This window comes from Carettochelys insculpta, chromosome 14, assembly GCF_033958435.1.
Source record: "Carettochelys insculpta isolate YL-2023 chromosome 14, ASM3395843v1, whole genome shotgun sequence".
Taxonomy (NCBI): domain Eukaryota; kingdom Metazoa; phylum Chordata; order Testudines; family Carettochelyidae; genus Carettochelys; species Carettochelys insculpta.
Genome location: NC_134150.1, coordinates 6,491,169 through 6,509,451, shown reverse-complemented (window position 1 = coordinate 6,509,451; position 18,283 = coordinate 6,491,169). Strand labels below are relative to the sequence as shown.

General features: G+C 48.9%; 1 protein-coding gene across 1 annotated transcript in view; it reads right to left on the bottom strand.

Annotated features, from left to right (window-relative positions):
* HSF4 (heat shock transcription factor 4) overlaps positions 1 to 18,283 on the bottom strand; it is a 41,717-nt gene that overhangs the window by 6,425 nt on the left and 17,009 nt on the right. Inside the window, exons 5-9 of the mRNA XM_075008389.1 lie at positions 18,164 to 18,239; positions 15,748 to 15,812; positions 9,166 to 9,265; positions 5,461 to 5,585; positions 3,862 to 4,086 (exon numbers count right to left, since the gene is read on the bottom strand). Coding sequence (XP_074864490.1) covers positions 3,862 to 4,086; positions 5,461 to 5,585; positions 9,166 to 9,265; positions 15,748 to 15,812; positions 18,164 to 18,239 — 591 coding nt within the window. The remainder of the gene's footprint in view (positions 1 to 3,861; positions 4,087 to 5,460; positions 5,586 to 9,165; positions 9,266 to 15,747; positions 15,813 to 18,163; positions 18,240 to 18,283) is intronic.

Sequence of the window (18,283 nt, the reverse complement as noted above, 5' to 3'; positions counted from 1 at the left end):
AACATTTGCCACAAATATGACAGAGACTCATTTATGTACAAAATACAACTTAGCAACTTCCCAGGCTAAAGCACATGACCAAATTTCATCTGGGAACTCGATGGACCATACTCACCCCTAGGTTATAGCCATTTTTCATGGACTCACCCCAGAAGCACGACCCAGCAGAATGGGGAGAAGACTATTGTGACAGTAAGCCGTGCAAAACTGTTGTGTGCCTCCTAAGGATCCCATGTGTCCGGGAATATATAAATTGGTCACATTCTCTCTGTGGCTCCCTCACACTGAGCTTCTAAGGACTCTCTGGCGAAATTAAAGCCACCTTTTCTGGAGGAAATGCTGAGGGAGGAACAGGTGATCGTACCCCTCCTGCCTGGCTCTGGGATACGTATAAGAGGGGGAGCTGTGTTAGTCTGTATCCACAAACACAACGAGAAGTCCTGTGGCACTTTATAGACTAACAGATTTAAGGATACTCTGGGATACAGCCTCTCTGGTTCTGAAGTCGCTGCAATACACACCTTTCTAGACCAGGCTCAGTTAATCTGATCCAAGGAGCTTTAACGCTGGTGCCTAACTGGTATTCAGGGAAAGGGCCCATGATAGAAAGAGTTTTACAACCCAACAGAGAGCGACACTCTGTGAAGGAGGGGACAGGAACAAGCAGCCAAAATTACGGACTGCCGCACTCCATACCTGCCCCTCCCACCGTCCCGTCCTCCTCAGACCGCTCCCCCTCCTAATCACCCTCTCCCCCCAAACAGCATGGCATTACCAAGGCATTGGCTACCACCACATTGTGCTCTCTACTGCTGTCTTCTCAGTCTTCCTCCACTGTGTGTCTGGTCTATCTATTTAGATTGTGAACTCCTCACAGCACAGCTCCATTCTTGGTCAGCCCTTAAATAAACATGATTTGCAAGAAAAGTACTATAGATCATCAGTGATTATTAGTCCTTGCACCAGTGGGGGGGCACCCTGCGGCCCACGGGGCACACGCTGCCCACTGGGGTTCTACCTGCAGCCCTGTCTGCTTTCCTCCCTCATGCACCTCTGGAGCCCAGCATCCCCTCCTCCCCCTCTCCCTCCCCAGCTCTTTCAGTGCGACACAAACCTGCTGATTCGCGCTCCATCCTCGCTCCTCCCGACCCTCCCAGAGCTTGAACAGCCGCGAACCAGCTATTCAGGCCTGTCCAACTCAGGGTGGGAGAGGGAGGGAGGATGGATCAGCAGCGTTTGTGGGACTCCGGAAGTGCTGGGAGGTCAGGGGAGGAGCAGAGAAGAAGGGGGCACCAGTGCCTGAGAGGCATGTGGGAGAGGAGGGCAGTGGGGGTGAACAGGCCGCACGCAGTCCACTGAGATGAAGGAGAGCCATTGCTGCCCATCGCTGCCTGACTTAAAAGTTCTGTAGAATACAACAGGTTTAGTTTAAAGCACAAGTGTTCTAGAGAAACCATTCTACAGGCCTACAGCACTTAAAAGAAAATTAGTTCTTCTATTAGCCATTTTAACTGCCCTCAAGGATTCCGTAGCACGGATTTGATTTTCTATTATATTCTAAAAATTTGCGCTCCCCGCCGCGATTTCTGTTAAATTCTATTGGACTTTTCAATACAAAACCCCAGAGAAAGGTCCCCCTTTGCAGCCATTCCTGCTCTATTCGCAGGCACCATAAAGAACCAGGTTTCCATGGGTGTCACCAGAAGCAAATGTCTGAACCTTTTGGGAAAAAAGCCTGACTTGTTAGTTTGGGCGAGTCTGCCCATTTGTGTGCCATATAAGAGAGAAGACAAATAGGCTGTAATGCATTTTGATTAGGGGGAAACGAACCGAACAGATTACAAGAAGGAACAAAATTCCAAAAGAGAGATGAAATAAGGGGACATTGTATATTGCAAGAAAACACATAGGCCAAATGGCATAATTAGGTTAGGTACACAGCGTGTGGCAGACAAAATTACTGAGAGGAATGACAGGATAGTTCCGTCTCTAAAATGATTTCCTTGTGCATTGTTTTTACACTGGAGTTATACTACAATTTTAATGGTATGTAAGGTATCACTGGAGATATTTAAGAGCAGGTTAGATAGACATCTGTCAGGACTGGTCTAGATGGTGCTTGGTCCTCCCATAAGGGCAGGGGACTGGACGCGATGACGTCTCGAGGTCCCTTCCAGTTCTAGTGTTCTATGATTCTAAGAGGGTAAATGACTTCACTAAAAACATTCTGAGACAGATTCTAAATTTGAATGTATATTAGTAGCTAATGGAATCTCCAGTGGCAGCCTTATGCGTCTATCTAAGGGCAGAATTTGAGATTTTTCATTAAGAGGAGCCATAGAGTTGGCAGAATGTGTTAAAATGGGATCAATACAAGGAAATGGTGAGTGTCCTCAGAGGCATCAGATTTTATGGAGATGCTTGTTTGCAGCAGTGGGTCAGACTCCTCTCTCTCGAGGATCCTCTGAAATAAGCAAGTTACAACAGGGATTTACTTAACCTTCTCTCTTCCCCTTTTCCATGACAGCCTCAGTTCAGCTCACCCCCGATAAAAAATTTCTCCTCTGGAACTTCCCAAGTCAGCTTGGATTCACTCAGAACCCTTGCTCCTTTCTGTTCTGGCTACCATGTGGTTGTCAGACACGCTAGCAGAGCAATTCTTCCGCTACTGGTTAAACATGCTGTGTATTCAACCATATAATATCACTGCAGTTGAGATAAAAGCCAGAAACGCTTATGGACCATATACAGCAGCTCTTACAAGGGAGCTTTGCAGGACCTCCCCTCTGTCTGATCCAGGAAGAGCTGTGCTAATGCCCTCTCAGCAGGGTTCCAGCCTCTGTGTATCCGCCAGGCCTCATAAATTAATCTGTAATGGGTCCAAGATTCTCAGTGATCCTTCAGGGTTTGGGAACAGAGCTGCATTCCTTTATACCTGGACCTCTTGGGTTCATTAACACACAGAGCTTTGTTCTCCATTCCATTAACAATAGGGTTACTTCATTGTTTCGAAATGTGTTTAAAAACTGCTTTTGAGTAATAGTGCGTGATCATTAATAGTCTCTTCCCAATAAAGGATAAAAGACCAATGAACAGATCTTCAGTCCCTTTCATAAAAGCATTTAGCTCTAGTCAGAGACGGACAGCGATTAAAGCCTGCCTGGGAACTTGTGCTTTACTAACACACGCACTTGCAGGAAATCAGAACCAATGGATGAAGGGACTGAGTACATGGTACCCAAAGGCCTCATCTGAATAATGACCTATGGCCAACAAAGAGTGACTTGTGAGCACTGACTTGTGTGCCAGGGCATGGACAGATGTTCCTGGATGCTTGAAATGTGATAGATTAGGAGATGAGAGGAGTTCAAAGTGAAGGGAGAAGAACCCACATGAGTTCACAGAGCTGGAGAAAGCAGAGAAAAAAAGAAGACATAACTGGCAGCTCTTTGCTAATGAAACATTTTCCCCATGATTTAAACCTGTGTCTGATGGGGGCTTTTTGTCATATCTTATCAGACATATTCCCTACTATGACCTAAGAGGCTAAAATGTGCACAGCTTGCTGTGGGCGGCCAGTGTTGTGTTTCACTGGTTTTAGCACGGTCTGCTGGCTCTGAAGCCCTTTGCAGCACAGAGCCTGCACTGCTACAGTTGTTATTAGTGACCATGATGTTCTTCAGCCACAAGCCATTTCCTGAAATCGGACTGCGACCTCTCAAGTACAGAAGAACCAAGGGACATCTGGAATAATCCTGAGCCCACCAACTGGACAGGAGGCAGTGTGTACTGAGCCACCTTACAGTTCTCCCAGGGTCATCCTATGCAATTGAAGGTGAATGGCTGCTGTCCTCCCCTCACCTGTTAAGAGGTTCCCTTCTGCCTCTTCTTTCAGCTTGCTGTGAACTTGCAGACTGTGATGCCTCGCAGCTCCCTCTGCCTTCTAAAACAGACTGAACCATTGCAACTGGAAGCACAGGGGGTTCAGCACAGGCACTACAGCCAGGCAGAGGGACATCTGGCTCAGATGTGGCCTTCGCTCCAGGGCTAACTGGTTCTTCCTTGATCAGCATGTGGCATTTTGCCCTGAACCAAAGAAAAATGTCAGCACCACACTCCCACGTAGGAGCACCAAGGGTTTGCTATTTGCGGGAACTGGAAGGACTGTAATATTTATTCCCCTCCGCACACGCACACCCACACCCACACTCCGTGTCCAGCTGCAACAGAGCTGGACACATGACCTGTGTCTACACCCATTCTTAAAATTTTAATTTTGGGCCCAGGAAAAGACTCCCATCGACTTCAGTGGGCTTCAGAATAAGCACCCACTTCCCTCCGAGATTCTTCCTCCTTGTGCATGCACTTTGCTCTTCTTATTCCCTCTGACAAAGAAAATGGCGTGGCCACTTTTAATCGATGGCTGCTGTCAAAGGCACAACCTCATGCAAGACAAGCTGTGGCAGAAGGAAAACACCACCTGGAGAGTCTTAGATTTCAACTGTCTGAGGAAGGGAAGTGCGCTGACATTTCACTTAGCCTCCCGCGAATGTGGAAAATACTACAGGCTATCCACCCGAGTGGTCCTAACCAGTGCTTCTGCCCTGGCTATGCCACTGGTGCCCCAAGACTTCTTGTTGTTCTGTGAGACTGTACGCTTTACTTTTCACTTCTGCATCAAACACGGAGACCACGCCGCTAAAAGGATTAAAGGAATCCTGGATGATTCTGGAGTCTGCTTCTTTACTGTTCCTGAATTACCCTCCTGTCTCAAATGCTCCTGATATCATCCCTTGTCTACAAGCAAGCGTGATAAAGGCATATTATAATTCCCGGAGATGTAGGACCAGCTAGAAGAACCCATGGGTTCAAGTTGCAGGAGAGGGCCATTAACACCAGTGGGACATGAATCTCTAAGGACTGTCCTGCATTAAGGTTATTACTACAATTGAAAATAGCCACAGAAGGCCAGATTGTCTGATGTCATAACTCCATTCGCTTTAACAGAGCTATGGCAGAGGGAGCTCTGTCCCGCTGGGTACTCTATGGCTATGTCTATGCCAGCCCCAAACTTCAAAATGGCCATGCAAATGGCCATTTCGAAGTTTACTAATGAAGCGCTGAAATACATATTCAGCGCCTCATTAGCATGCGGGTGGCCGCGGCACTTCGAAATTGCTGTGTCCCATGGATGTCACCTTCTCTACACATGTAGGCCGTGTCTACACTAGCCCCAAACTTACCATGGAGGGCAAGAGGACCTGACTACCAGAGAATGTCTAACTTCTTGGATAAGTATGTACTCAGGGAAGCTACACATCCCAAAGCTAAGGTTGCCATGGCTAGGCTTTATTTTTAGCACAGTGGCTAGTGTAGGTATGTCTTCCTGAGCTAGAAATTACTCCCAGAGCCCAAAATACAGACACACTTTTAGGTTATAATCACTATAAACTCCTTTACCTGTCACCCTCTGGAGGAGAGTGAAGCAACACCACATTAGGTGGCAATGCTTCAGTCACATCTGATATGACTGGCCCTCCAACAACAGCAGGACTGGTTAAGCAAGAGGAAGGTTCTGTAGATGGCTGAAAAAGAACATAGGGGACGATTGGTTGGCGATACACCAGGAAGAATTAAGAAGTTCGTCATGTCAGTTATACATTGATTCGTCCAAGGGCAAAGATGGGTTAACGTGCTTGGAATGGGAATTGTGGCTGATCTCCACCAAACTCCTGGAACAAACTGCCTTGTGGAACCCAGCAGTCCAAGAAAGAATAGGGCATTTTGATCTCCCAGACCATCGCCCTGAGGTGGGACAGCGACACAGCTTCTCCTATAGGGGTCAGTAGCTAATCTGGTCCTTATCACCAGGCGTTGTCCCACTGAATTCAATGGATCTATGTTTGGTATTAAGCACTATCTCTGGTGGTAGCAATTTGCAGGATTGGGCCTTATGTGTAAATCCTGCTACTGTCACTTGTGAGAACAATTCTCTTGCAGCCAATGCGACAGCTGGCAGAACTACTCACATGAGAAGGGTGTGTACCGCATAGTAATCCCTCAGACCCCTCGCCCATCCACACAACCATGACAATACATCTACGAAATAACTATCCAGTTGGGATGATAGTTCCAAGGTGGTTTTAAGGTAGGCAGAATCGGATTACCTACAATTAAGTCTTCCCGAGACTCCCCTTATCTTCCTGGTGGTTGAAGGATCCATGAGATCTTTAAATCACTGCTGGGACCTTATTTTTATACCACAGATGAAAGACGAACAACTCAGCATAAGCCTGTTTTTTTTCCGGTCTCTGCGCACCGCACGCACCGTATGGGAATTCACCTTGTTAAACCAAATATCATCCATGGCAGGGGTGTCCAATACACTCACCACTCACCACATGTGGTGAACAGGACACCACGTTGCGGCGAATCGGGGTTGGCCAACCCAGGGCTCTTGAGTCGCATGAGGCCCTTGGAGCCTTTAAATGCAGCTCCTCCTCAGAGCTGCACACAGAGAGTGCTGCCCGCCTGCTCCACGCACACCCCCCGCCACTGCTGAGTGGGAGAAGTGTGTGGCTGCAGCAGCGCTGGTGAGTCACTGGCATTGAATGAGAATGGGGGAGAGGGGCTGGGAGTGCCTGGCTCTGGGGCAGCGGGAGAGCATTTATTTAGAGTGGGGGAAACGGGGGGGTCCTGGGGTTGCCTGGCTCTAGAAAGATTTGTACAGTATAATGTGGCGAATGTGGAAAGACCACAAGCACAAGTGTGGCGATCTCTGAATTCCTGCTGGACGCTGCTGAGCTATGGAATCCATGCTGGGCAGGGTAACTAAAGAAATCACAGGCTACATAGTGATGATGCTCTGGACGTTTGCAAGGCTATTGTTTTCTCACATGGCCATGAAGCCTCACTTTCTAGCTGCTCCATCTACAACACGCTCCTGTCCTGGGGTTCTCCTGACCTGGGGAGCTAGGAAGAGGCTAGAGGCTGCCTGTCAATATGTAGGACTGCTTTAGATGGGATCACAGAATCACAAAATAGTAGGGCTGGAAGGGACCTCAGGAGGTCATGTAGTCCAGCCCCCTGCTTCAAGCAGGATCAACCCCTACAAAGTCATCCCAGCCAGGACCTTGTCCAGCTGGGACTTAAAAACCTCAAGGGATGGAGAATCCACCACCTCTCTAGGATCTTTATATTAAAGTCCACAGATGGGACTTTGGGACTTGTGCTCCCTAGAAACCTTAGGCAGGGTGGGAGACTCAATGATTAAAGGTAGATTACCAACTAAGAGGACTCTAACTACACAGATCTAACTCAGAACATAGTTCTGCAGGCCATTCACGGCCACAGACCTGGCTAGAATGACGCCTAGGTGTGCTCCAGCTGTCTCTCCTTCTCCTGCCCTCACGATCCTATAAAGAGTAATCAGGGACTACAGGCTGAGACTTTCATGTCTGGCAAACCCTTCTCTGGCAACATCCCTCGTCCAGCAAGGCCATGGATGTTGCTGGAACAGAGAGCACCTGCTGACAGGAAGCACCTGTGGCAGCGACTCCCAGTCGTAGCCCGTTCTGGGGAGCCCCAGGGGCACCTCCAGGGCAGGAAGGCAGGTCTGGGAGCCCGGCTGGGGTTGTGGAACCCCACTGTGGGAAGCCCAGCCCTGTGGCAGGCAGGTAGGCAGGCAGCCCTGCCAGCAGTCCCAGAGCCACAGAGACCCCTGGCAGGCAGGGGGAGCCAGCAGCCCCAAGGCAGGGAGCCAGCTGAGGGGACAGCCCTGCTGGCAGCCTTGCAGCTACCCCCACAGGGATTCCCAACCTATGGGTCGTGATTAGATTTGGTAACAGTCACCAGCTGGGCAGCTCTGAGCCACATGTGACTCTTAAAGGAGCCATTTGTGGCTCTGCTGCCGCTCAGTCCTTCGCCTCCCAGTCCCTGTTGTGCTGAAATGAAACTCAGCTTAATTGACGTAATGGTCGGCAGCAGTGATCCAGCCATTAAACCAATTAAATTGAGTCCCATTTCAGTGCAACAGGGCAGGGAACTGTCTGTGCTGCAGGTGGGGGATGGGACCTGGAGGGCTGAGGGGAGCCACGAAGAGTGGGTGGCGGCAGCGGCCCAGCAAAAGAGTAACAGAGGGCAGCAGCAGTGTGCAGAACTCATGTGAGGTGGTGGGGGGCAGGGGGCTGAAAGGAGTTTAAGCCGGGGGGGGGGGGGCGTGTTCTTCTCCTTTTGATAGGGAGTCAGCTGGGGCATGGAGCCTGCTTGCAGCCCCAGCCAGGCCATGGGAGACCCAACCCCCAGCAGTGAGGAGGCAGCTGGAGTGAGGAATCTCACTGGCAGCCCCACAGCCATTGGCTGGGGCAGAGACCTGCAGACCCGTGGCAGGAAGTCCCCCGCCTGACAGCCCCATAAAGAGAAGCAGTCACAGGGACCCCGGCTGCGGCTAAGGGAGACCTGCAGCCCCACAGCAGGGAGCCAAGGGAACCCGGCGGGCAGCCCAACACCAGCAGGACCCCAGCCAGGGCCAGGAGAACCCTGCAGCCCCATGGAGCTGGCTGGTGTGGGAAGCCCCACTGGCAGCCCTGCAAGGCCTGGCAGGGCCAGGCCAGGGGAGCCCTGAACCCTCCATGGCAGGGAGCCGGCTGGTGCTGGGAGCACCTCCCTGCAGCCTTCAGGACCCCATCTGGGGTGGGAGAAACCAGCAAGCCCATGGTGGAGTCCACCAAGAGCGCCCCCCAACTCCAGGCAGTCTGGAGGCCTGACCTCCCTTCCTCCAGCAAACACCCTCGTTCGGGACCACTCAGGTCCCAAGGGTGCCAGACGAGGGACATACAACCTGTAGTGGCCAGAGCCTCTACCCCTACTACAGCAAGAGCCCCGTCATGTTCTCCTCCAGCCAGGCAACAGCAGGAAAGGACAACCAGAGAGTGCAATGGGCACTGTTCTGCTGCAGAGCAACAAAGGCACAGATAAATACAATGTAACTTTGCAAATCTCTCTCTCCAGCAAAGCTTATAGGCCACATTGGCAAAACATTTACTCTCATTAACCTGAGCTAACAGTTCATGCACAGAAAGATCGCCTTTCCCATAACAGATAAGGACAAACCAGGACAAAAAGAAGGAGTGGAAACAAGGGTCCGCGTTTTAGAAGCAAACCTACCGACTGAATGAAATAGGAATCATGAAGGGGATCCACAGACAAATGTTGGCTGAACTTCGATACTTGTGGAGCTGAGCTTCCATCATCTAGCATCAGAGGTCTGTGATGAGGAGAAAAGATACTTTGTCTCAGCCTTGTGTTAACTGTCTGCCACCTAATTACAAGTGCAAGAAGCGCTTCAATCAATGGTTGACATCACTTGGTAGCTTTTAAATGTTTGTGCCTTATTTATTTCTGATGACCAGTGCTCTCCTGCCTTGTGTCATGGGCAGTGAATTGAAAAGACTGTGTAATAATCACTTTGAATAGATCACCAAGCACCGGGGACCTTTCATGTCCATGCAGAGGAACAGCATCTTGCTTTTCCAGGTCTAGTCTGAAAGATCACCATGGGGTAAATAATGCAGAACTCTATTTATATCCCCAGAAGAGAGAACATCTGAAAAACTCCTGCCAGGATTAGAAATTGCAGTTCTAGGCACATCATACATGAGGCTTGAACCACCAAATTATCCACCCTCTTTGTTTTCCTTTGCACGGTCTGCAACATCTAACATGCAGCTGACGAAGTGGGTCTTTGCTCACGAAAGCTTATGCTCCAAAAAAATCTGTTAGTCTATAAAGTGCCACAGGACCTCTCGTTGTTTTTGCAGCTACAGACTAACTGGGCTCCCCCTCGGATATCTGCAATATCTGTGATTTTAAGCATTTAAATGAAGTGCTGGGAGGGGTTATATGACTCACACTCGAGAAAACCTATTACCTCAGCAACACTGTTAAAGGGAAGTTCAATATGAGTGAAGGCCCTGGCAAGCTCTCAGCGACACCCAGCCATCTGATGGGGACCGTCAAGAGCAGCTTTTGCCCTCTCACCAGAGGATTGAAAAGAAAGTTTCTGTTAACTGATATGGCTGGTTTACTGGTGGCCACATAGCCTAGTGGTGAGGTCACTGACTGAGCAGGCCAGAAAAGGAGGGCACTGGCCCCCTGGCCTGGGAATTCCAAACCTCTTCCTAGTCAAGTCCTTACATTTGGGGCATGGCCCCTAGAGTCCAAATATCCCTTGGTTGGAGCTTCTTAATCGGTTCCCCCTTTTCCCAGAGGGTAAGGTGGGGCTCACTTGCTTGACAGACTATAGTTCGTGTCCTTAGACTGCTGAACAGGGCTCCTGCCTCCTTGCCAGTCAGCCCCCAGACTGAACCAGGCTCCTTCCTTTTCTCCTGCTTCAGGCCGGGCATGGGTTGTAGGTAAAGCAGGGCGGGGCTAGCTGGGACATCTTTAACCCCTGGGACATCAGGCCCTCCCTTCTCCACTCCCTCACACTTGCCCATTAGATTTAATTGTTTTTTTCTACATTCTGTGCTCAGTTTTAGGGTCTCATCCCCATTCTGCCCAGACATGCAATGCAATCCAGTGCCCAAGTATTTCAATAAACCACATTTCTGTTCAGTCAGACTGGAGTCTAAATTCACTACAGTCCCATCAGTTACACATACACATTTCACACAGAAAGGTCTGATTGGAAATCATGTCTCTATTAATGAAAGGAATAGAGAACATTATTAGAACATGTGGGAATGCAAATGTCCAGATGAAGTGCAATCTTTTCTCAGTGTGCCACAACGTGTATTTCAGAAGGTATTTTCATTAAGCGCTGTACATTATCCAGGAAAAGAATTTCATAGAGTCTCATCAATGGCAGAATTTCAGCCTACCTGATTATACTGCATATTGCCTGTTAAAGAGATTACCATGAAGGGAACATTTTGAACTGCGCTGTTTTCTTTGGGATGACCTTGGCATTTTACTTAACCTTAATTTGGGAGAATTTGGGCTTAACGTCAACTGCCATAGCCCCATCCTAAGTTAATCTTCCATTCTTTATAGTGCACAGTAGCCAGGCCCCTGTACACAGATGCCACTCAGGAATTATGTCAAAAGCGACAAGCGGGCTGAGGACCCATCTGAAAATCAGATCTCTTTACAGGGTCTCAAGCTGTGACCCTGAAAACTGAGGTGATCAACACCACTGGACCCTTTTGAAAATTCTGGCCAAATTGACCTCCCCTGGGTACTAGGATATTGCCTTCCCCACGACAGTATTTAAGCACGCCACAATTATTTAGCCTCACACTACCCCTGTGAAATCGGCAATTATCACCCCTTTGTGCAGCTGGGGAACTGAGGCACAGAGAAATTAAGTCACTTGCTTGAGGCCACACAGAATGTTTGTGGCAGAGCAAGGAACCAACTCTCCTAACCACAAAGACACCCATCCTTCCTCCTCTAAGAGCTTCATGTCTTTCTTTAGATTCTGAGTGCAACAGGTCTTGGGAAGTCTTTGTTCTCCCTCCTGTGCAGCTTAAAAGAGTCAGCGCTTACTAATAGGGACAAATAATAAATGAGGAAAAGGACAGTGGGCAACTGGAAGTCCAAGTGGAAAGCTTTCTCAGGCAGACCCCAGTGGTTTTACTCTGGAAAAAACAATGGGGGATGTTTCAAATTGGTATATGGAACAAGTGACTATTTCAGGAAACCTTAGCACATTAATTTTTAAAAAGCAGCCAAGCATATTAATGTCCTTGAAAAACAGAATCTGATGCTGAATGGCAGACAGCTGAGTTTGCAAGGGGTCAGTAATCCTCCTCACAATGAAGCGGCCTATAGATCTAACTTCATAGGTTAGCCCATTCTTTCTGCATCCTCTTGTCATGCCATTTCCCCATCATTGCTAGTCAGTGGAGCTGACAGCCTTGTGATTCCCCTGGGTAAGGTGAGGGGTGGACGGGGTGGGGGGGGGAGTTCCACACTCCCAGAAGGGGTGGGGCCTTGGGCAAAGGAAGAGGGGTTTGGCAGTCAGCCCTGAGCACTGCTAAGAGCGTGCCATGCGGCACCCTCCCCACCATTCCTGCAGCCCTCATGCGCTTGGAGGATGCCACGGCAGCATTTCAGCAGCAATTTAAAGAGCCCAGATACCCAGATGTCACCACTGTTGTAGTAGCAGCGGTGGCAACAGCTGGACAAAAGAATTTGCCATACCAGGGGAGGTCAATGTTGTCTAGCACATTACCAACACCTCCACTGCTTGCAGGCTCTTAGAAGACACTTAGGGGTACATAACAGCTAAATAACAGCACAGAACACTGACAACCAGGACTGGGGGCTGTAAACAAACTTTATGGCACCACAAGAAATTTGGCCACGCCCATGATAAACAGTCACTGGGCTAACTAAAGTCACGCCAGATTGTGGAATTTGCTGGACAGGAGAGTTCCAGATTAGAGAGGCTCAACCTGTCCTTAAAACAGACGAACAAAAAAACAAACCAAGTCTTGCCTGGCTTCTTCCTCTCACTTTCTTGCTTTAAAGAGAAACTGGCTCTAGTCCTCCCAGAGCAGCAGATTGGTTTGCCACGAACATAGAAAGCCTACAGCTAGGGGTGGGGCCAAGGGGGCCTGGCAATTCACAGGGGCCACTGCTGCTGTAGTGGGGGCTCCCTTTAAATTGCTGCCAAAGCCCCACACAGTGCGCTCCAGGCAGCGCTAAGGGCTGGAAGAGGGGGTGCCACTACGGTGCACTCTGGGCAGGGGTAAGGACTGGCTGCCCTTGGCCCTGCCAGCTCCATCTGCCCTAAGCCCGCCCCACCAGCCCCCCTCCCACTCCTTGCCCAGGAGCTGACAGAGGTTGTTGGCTCCCCTGCCCATTATATTTAGCAACAAGTGTGCCTTTATCTCTGTGTATCTTCATGCACCAGCAAGTTTGTAAGCTTTGTAAATAATATTATTTTCAAGCCGGAGAGGACGTTCCAGGTCAGGGGTGGGGAACGTTTTTGGGTCGGGGGACATGCGAGTGAGAAGCGAAAAAGCAAAGTAAAACAAAACCTCACAGATGTGCCCCCAGCTGAAAAGCAGAAGCAGGAGACATTCACCTCACTCCCCCCAAGCTCCACCCCAGAGCCCAAGGGGATGTAAGGCCTGGGGTAGGGTCAAAAAGGAGAAGTTCAATGCACAGGAGGGGACTTCTTGGGAGTGGGCTGAGGTGGAGATGTGGGGTCTTGGCAGGTGGTAGGGTGCAGGAGTGGGCTGGGAGAGAGGCTGTGGGGTCTGGGAGGGACATAGGTGCAGGGTGGGGTCTGTGCGGGACAGAGGGTGTAGGAGCAGGGTGGAGATGAGAGGTCTGGGTGGAAGGGAGGATGCAGGAGTAGGCTGGGGTGGAAGGCAATGCAGGAGCAAGGCAGGAGGGTGCAGGGTCTGGCAGGAAGAGGCAGGAGATGGGGGCATGGGCACCTATCTGGCACGGCTCTGGTGGGAGGGGGAACAGAATGCACATTGGTCTGCAGGGCTCTCCATGCTTCAGCAAAGTGCCCCCACCAGCTCTCCCACTGGCTGCAATTCAGCCAATGGGAGCAACGGGGCTCGCTGCAGGCACGGAGTGCTGCCCTGTCGCTTGCGAGCTGCTTCATCTCCCAGCTACACACAGGGGAAGGGAAGCTGACAGGCTGGATCCAGCCTGTGGGCTGTAGGTTCCGCACCCCTGTTCTAGTGGCGATGGTCAGCGTCTGACTTCAATAGCACTACAGCATCCGCGTTTTGCCTGGCCTTGGTGCAGAATATGCAATTAGTTTCCCAGACCTGAAGCAGAGCTCTGAACATTCCTAAACTTGTCTCTTTCACCAACAGAAGCTGATCCAATAAAAGATATCACCTCACCCACCTTATCTGTCTAATACCCTGGGAAACATCCCCACACCCACACTGGGAGGAGGCGTAAGTGTTTACCGCCGGGCTCAATATTTTATTAATTCTAAGGCAGACTCCATGACGTTATGGCCAGCTAACTGCAGCTTGAACCCCTAATTAGGCTGATTGCCAGAGTGGCTGAACCACATTCCCGGGCCTGCTTTTAAGCCCAGCAATAGCGGTAAGGCAGTAGCTGTCCAACATTTAGGCTGTGTCTACACTAAGCAAAGCGAGTCAACTGCAGACACGCAACTCTAGCTCCGGCAATTGCATAGCTAGAACTGACCGATCTCCACTTGGCTACTTGGCTTTCCCTACTGAACAAGCTCAATAGACGAGTTTCCCCCGTCGACCTCCCTTACTCCTCACACCCCATGAGGAGTACAGGGGTTGACTGCCACCCCTGAGAGATTGATTTTGTGTGTCCCTACTAGACATGCAAAATCGAACCTGAGCAGGTCAATCTCCCAGGCTAGAGCAGACGTAGCCTGACACTTGCAGCTGCAGCCACTCCTGTGCCTGCCTTGTTCTTAGACTTGCCCCACCAGCATTTCTGCTTTGTTTTCAGTCCTGCAGCGATTTCGTTCCTGCTCTGCTTCAGTCTGGCTCCCCGACTTGGTTCTTAACCCGTAGGTCCGGCTCTGACCACAAGGCCTGACTGTCCACGCTCAAGTCCATGACACATTCAGGATGCTTTCATTTACGACCCACAGCAAGCTACCAAGCAGGGAGTGGAGACTCTTCTCGTGAGCCAGGAAACATCACTCCTTGTTCCTTCAGTTCATCCTAATACACAGACGTGCTTCTTCTCGCGTCCAAATGCTACACTGCAGCTACCATAGATCAAAGATCGCCTCATCAAATGGAGATGAGATAAAACTGGAAGACAGGATCCACCTACCCATGAATTTGGAAAAGGCTGCATTTGGATCGGGATCCAAACTTGACAGCTCAGGCCCATTTCTCATCTTACCCAGACAGCATGGCATAGACTGAGCCAGGCTTACACCAAGCCTGAGAACACAGACATACACGGTACAAGGGACCAGTTCTCCACTAACACTAATAGCTGAGAACTGGTGCATCAGATTCTCCTCTTACTTACTCCCCTGATACTGTGGTGTACCTAAACTGGCTTCAGTAGCCCTATTCCAGATTTATACTGGTTCAAGTTAGAGCGAAGTCAGGTCAAAGCTGTATCAGCCCATCACTGTGGTATCCTTGCACTCTGAGTGAAATTCACCCCAGTGAAGGTGGTCAGTGGTGCCCCATTTAAGACCATTTAAGATAAGGCCTGAGTTTCAGCCCTTGCACCAGGGTGAATTTTATGCTAATACCACACGGTTATTGCCGAGCATCTATTACGACAATAAAGAGCAAAGATCACAAGATGTGCGTGTCATCCGCGACCTCCACACAACAGTAATTTACCCTTAAAATGAAAGCTTTAGAAGCAGAATCAGTAACCACATGCAACCAGAAAGATTTTATGTTCATTTAATTTCAGTGACCCTATTTTAATTGCCTGTTTTGGTTGCTCCCACTGATGTCAATGAGAAAATGTCCATTGGCATCAAAGGGAGCTGGATCAGGCCCTCAGTTAGTTAGTTTTCCCTCTTTCAAATAAAGGTCAGAGCAAGCTGACATGGTGGTTCTCTAAAGGCCTCTGAATGAGGAATGTCAGCAGGTCTGACTCAGCCATTCTGCCCCTTTCATTTGTTATCACCATGGTGCTTGAGTCAGGTGACTTCCCACCCCACGCTGAGCTGAGCTGAGCTGGGGTTTTTAATGAAGTGTGAGCATTATCCAGCCGCGTGTGTGTGCGCAACACAAGGGTACGTACAGTTTTCTCTTTATCCCAGCACCGCTCGGGTTTGATTGGAGCTGGCCAAACAGAAACTGAATCAGCTGTTAGGAGAGATCAGAGTCAGGTGTTAATCAGCAGTGGTTCAGCATTCCATGCTCCACAGCACCTTTCATATAATGTATATCCCCCACCCCCATTTTACTAACACACCCTTCCCCCCACAAATGGGATCTGCCAGGCAGAATATAGAATCATAGAAATAGTGGGCTGGAAGGGTCTTGCGTGAGGTAGGACCAAGAAGACCAGCCCTCACAGGGGTGATGGGGATCCCCCATCCTCCTTGGAAGCATATTCCAGAATTGAAAGTACCCTTAGAGTTAGAAAGATTTTCCTAGCATGGGATGGAATATCCAAATCAGACTGTACGAAATGACTTAGCCTGAAAAGGTTCAGGAGCAACCCACACACTTAAAACCAATGGGTCTAATTCTCAGTGAGTGTTTCTGTGTGTTCTCTTTGCATGCATACGACCAGATACGCATAAACAAGGCGAGCTACCCACCACGTGCATACACAGTCCCCAACTAGCCCCATCGTAATCAGGAATATTTTGCAAACAGATACATAATCATATGTGCATCAATGTGCACAGATCTGCTTGACCAGAATCAATCTCTGTTTAAGGTAATGGGCTATTTACAGATTAAAAGGCAATACCCTCTGGGTAGTCCTGGACTGGGCGTCTTGGCCATTTCTGCTGGATTTTTTTTAACTGAAAATCAACATTTAAGGACACCAACCATAAAGCCAAAAAGCTTTTGTAGAGAGAAATCCTTCCTCAGACAACAGCTGACTCAAGCCTCACACAACACTTTCACTGTGGGTCTAGTACAGACCGGGTATTTGTCTCAACTCCTGCATCCAATGTCTACCCATTTCTTGTAGTACAGAAAAGAAAGCAGTGAAAATGCAATGACTGTGTGTGGAGCTTTCACTGTGTCATTGTGTTCAAACATGACTCCATTTTGGAAGCTGGGGAATCACGGTGGGCTTTGCTGTTTCATTTACATGCTGTCCCATAAGTGCTTTGGGGAGCCTCCCTTCCCCCCAGGGAGGCTACATAAGAACACACACGCTGGGTCAGACCATAGGTCCTTCAAGCCCAGTATCTTATCTTCCAACAGTGGGTCAATGCCAGGTGCCACAGAGGGAATGAACGGAACAGGTACTCATCAAGTGATCAATTCCCTGTCACCCATTTCCAGCCTCTTTCAAACAGAGGCTAGGGACACCATCCGTGCCCATCCTGGCTAATAGCCATCAATGGACCTATCCCCCATGAATTCATCTAGTTCTTTTTTAAACTCTACTATAGTTCAGGCCTTCACAATATTCTCCAGCAAGGAGTTCCACAGGTTAACTGTGCGTTGTGTGAAAAAATATTTCCTATTATTTGTTTTAAACCTGCTGACTATGAATTTCATTTGGTGACCCCTAGTTCTGGTGTTGTGATAAGGAGTAAATAACAATTCCTTATTTATTTTCTCCACACTAGTCATGATTTTACATGCCTCTATCATATCCCCCCCCAATCATCTTTTTTCCGAGCTAAAAAGTCTCAGGCTTATTAACCTCTCCTCATATGGCAGACGGTCCACATCCTGAATCATTTTTATTGCCCTTTTCTGAACGTTTTCCAATTCCAATGTATCGTTTTTGAGATGGGGCGACCACATTGATACACAGTATTCCAGATATGTACCATGGATTTATATAAAGGTAATATGACACTTGTGCGTGTAAGCACTCACACGTAGGAGGAAGGGTTGCACAACCTAGGAATGTACAGCCTTTGTGGCAATTTTACAGCAAATTACACAAAGTGCTAGGGAGAAACTGGGCAAGCCCAAAAGTCTATAGCCCAAGGTATTAATGATGGGGAACACCTCTGTGCAAAATAGAAAATGCAAAAAATTTCTCCGTCTTCTTCCCAGTGAAACCAGTGAGAGCTGTGCCACTGGTTTCAATGTAAGCAGGATCAGGGTCAGATTGCCTGTGAGTTACATACAAATACTGTGCCCTAAAGTCACTGGCCTCACTAAGGAGCAATACAAATTCATAATATGAAGGATTTTACCCTTCTTTCTACATGGGCACAGAGCTAGATGTTGAGTCTGAACTTTCCCAGTGCTACCCTGGGCTGCCTGGTTGTACAACCAGATAAAGACGAAGACAGTACAAATATCCATCTGTCAGGCAGAACTTGTTAGCACCCAGGTCAATGATATGCAATGCAATTAGGAAAGAGGGAAAATGCACACGACAATGAGAAATTGAAAATATAATTTAGGATCTGGACAGGAACAGGAGACAGAACTGCATCTATCTGAGAGTTTGCAACACACAGTCCAATACTTTACAGACAACTGAGCCGAGCTGGTCTGATCTCTACCTTGTGGATCACTTTCTGTTGCTGAGAATGATTCTGCCTGAGAGATACAACTTCCCGCCAGAGGACTTCATTCTGTCTGAAAGAGAAAGAGAAACATCCTCTGAACACACAGACATCTCC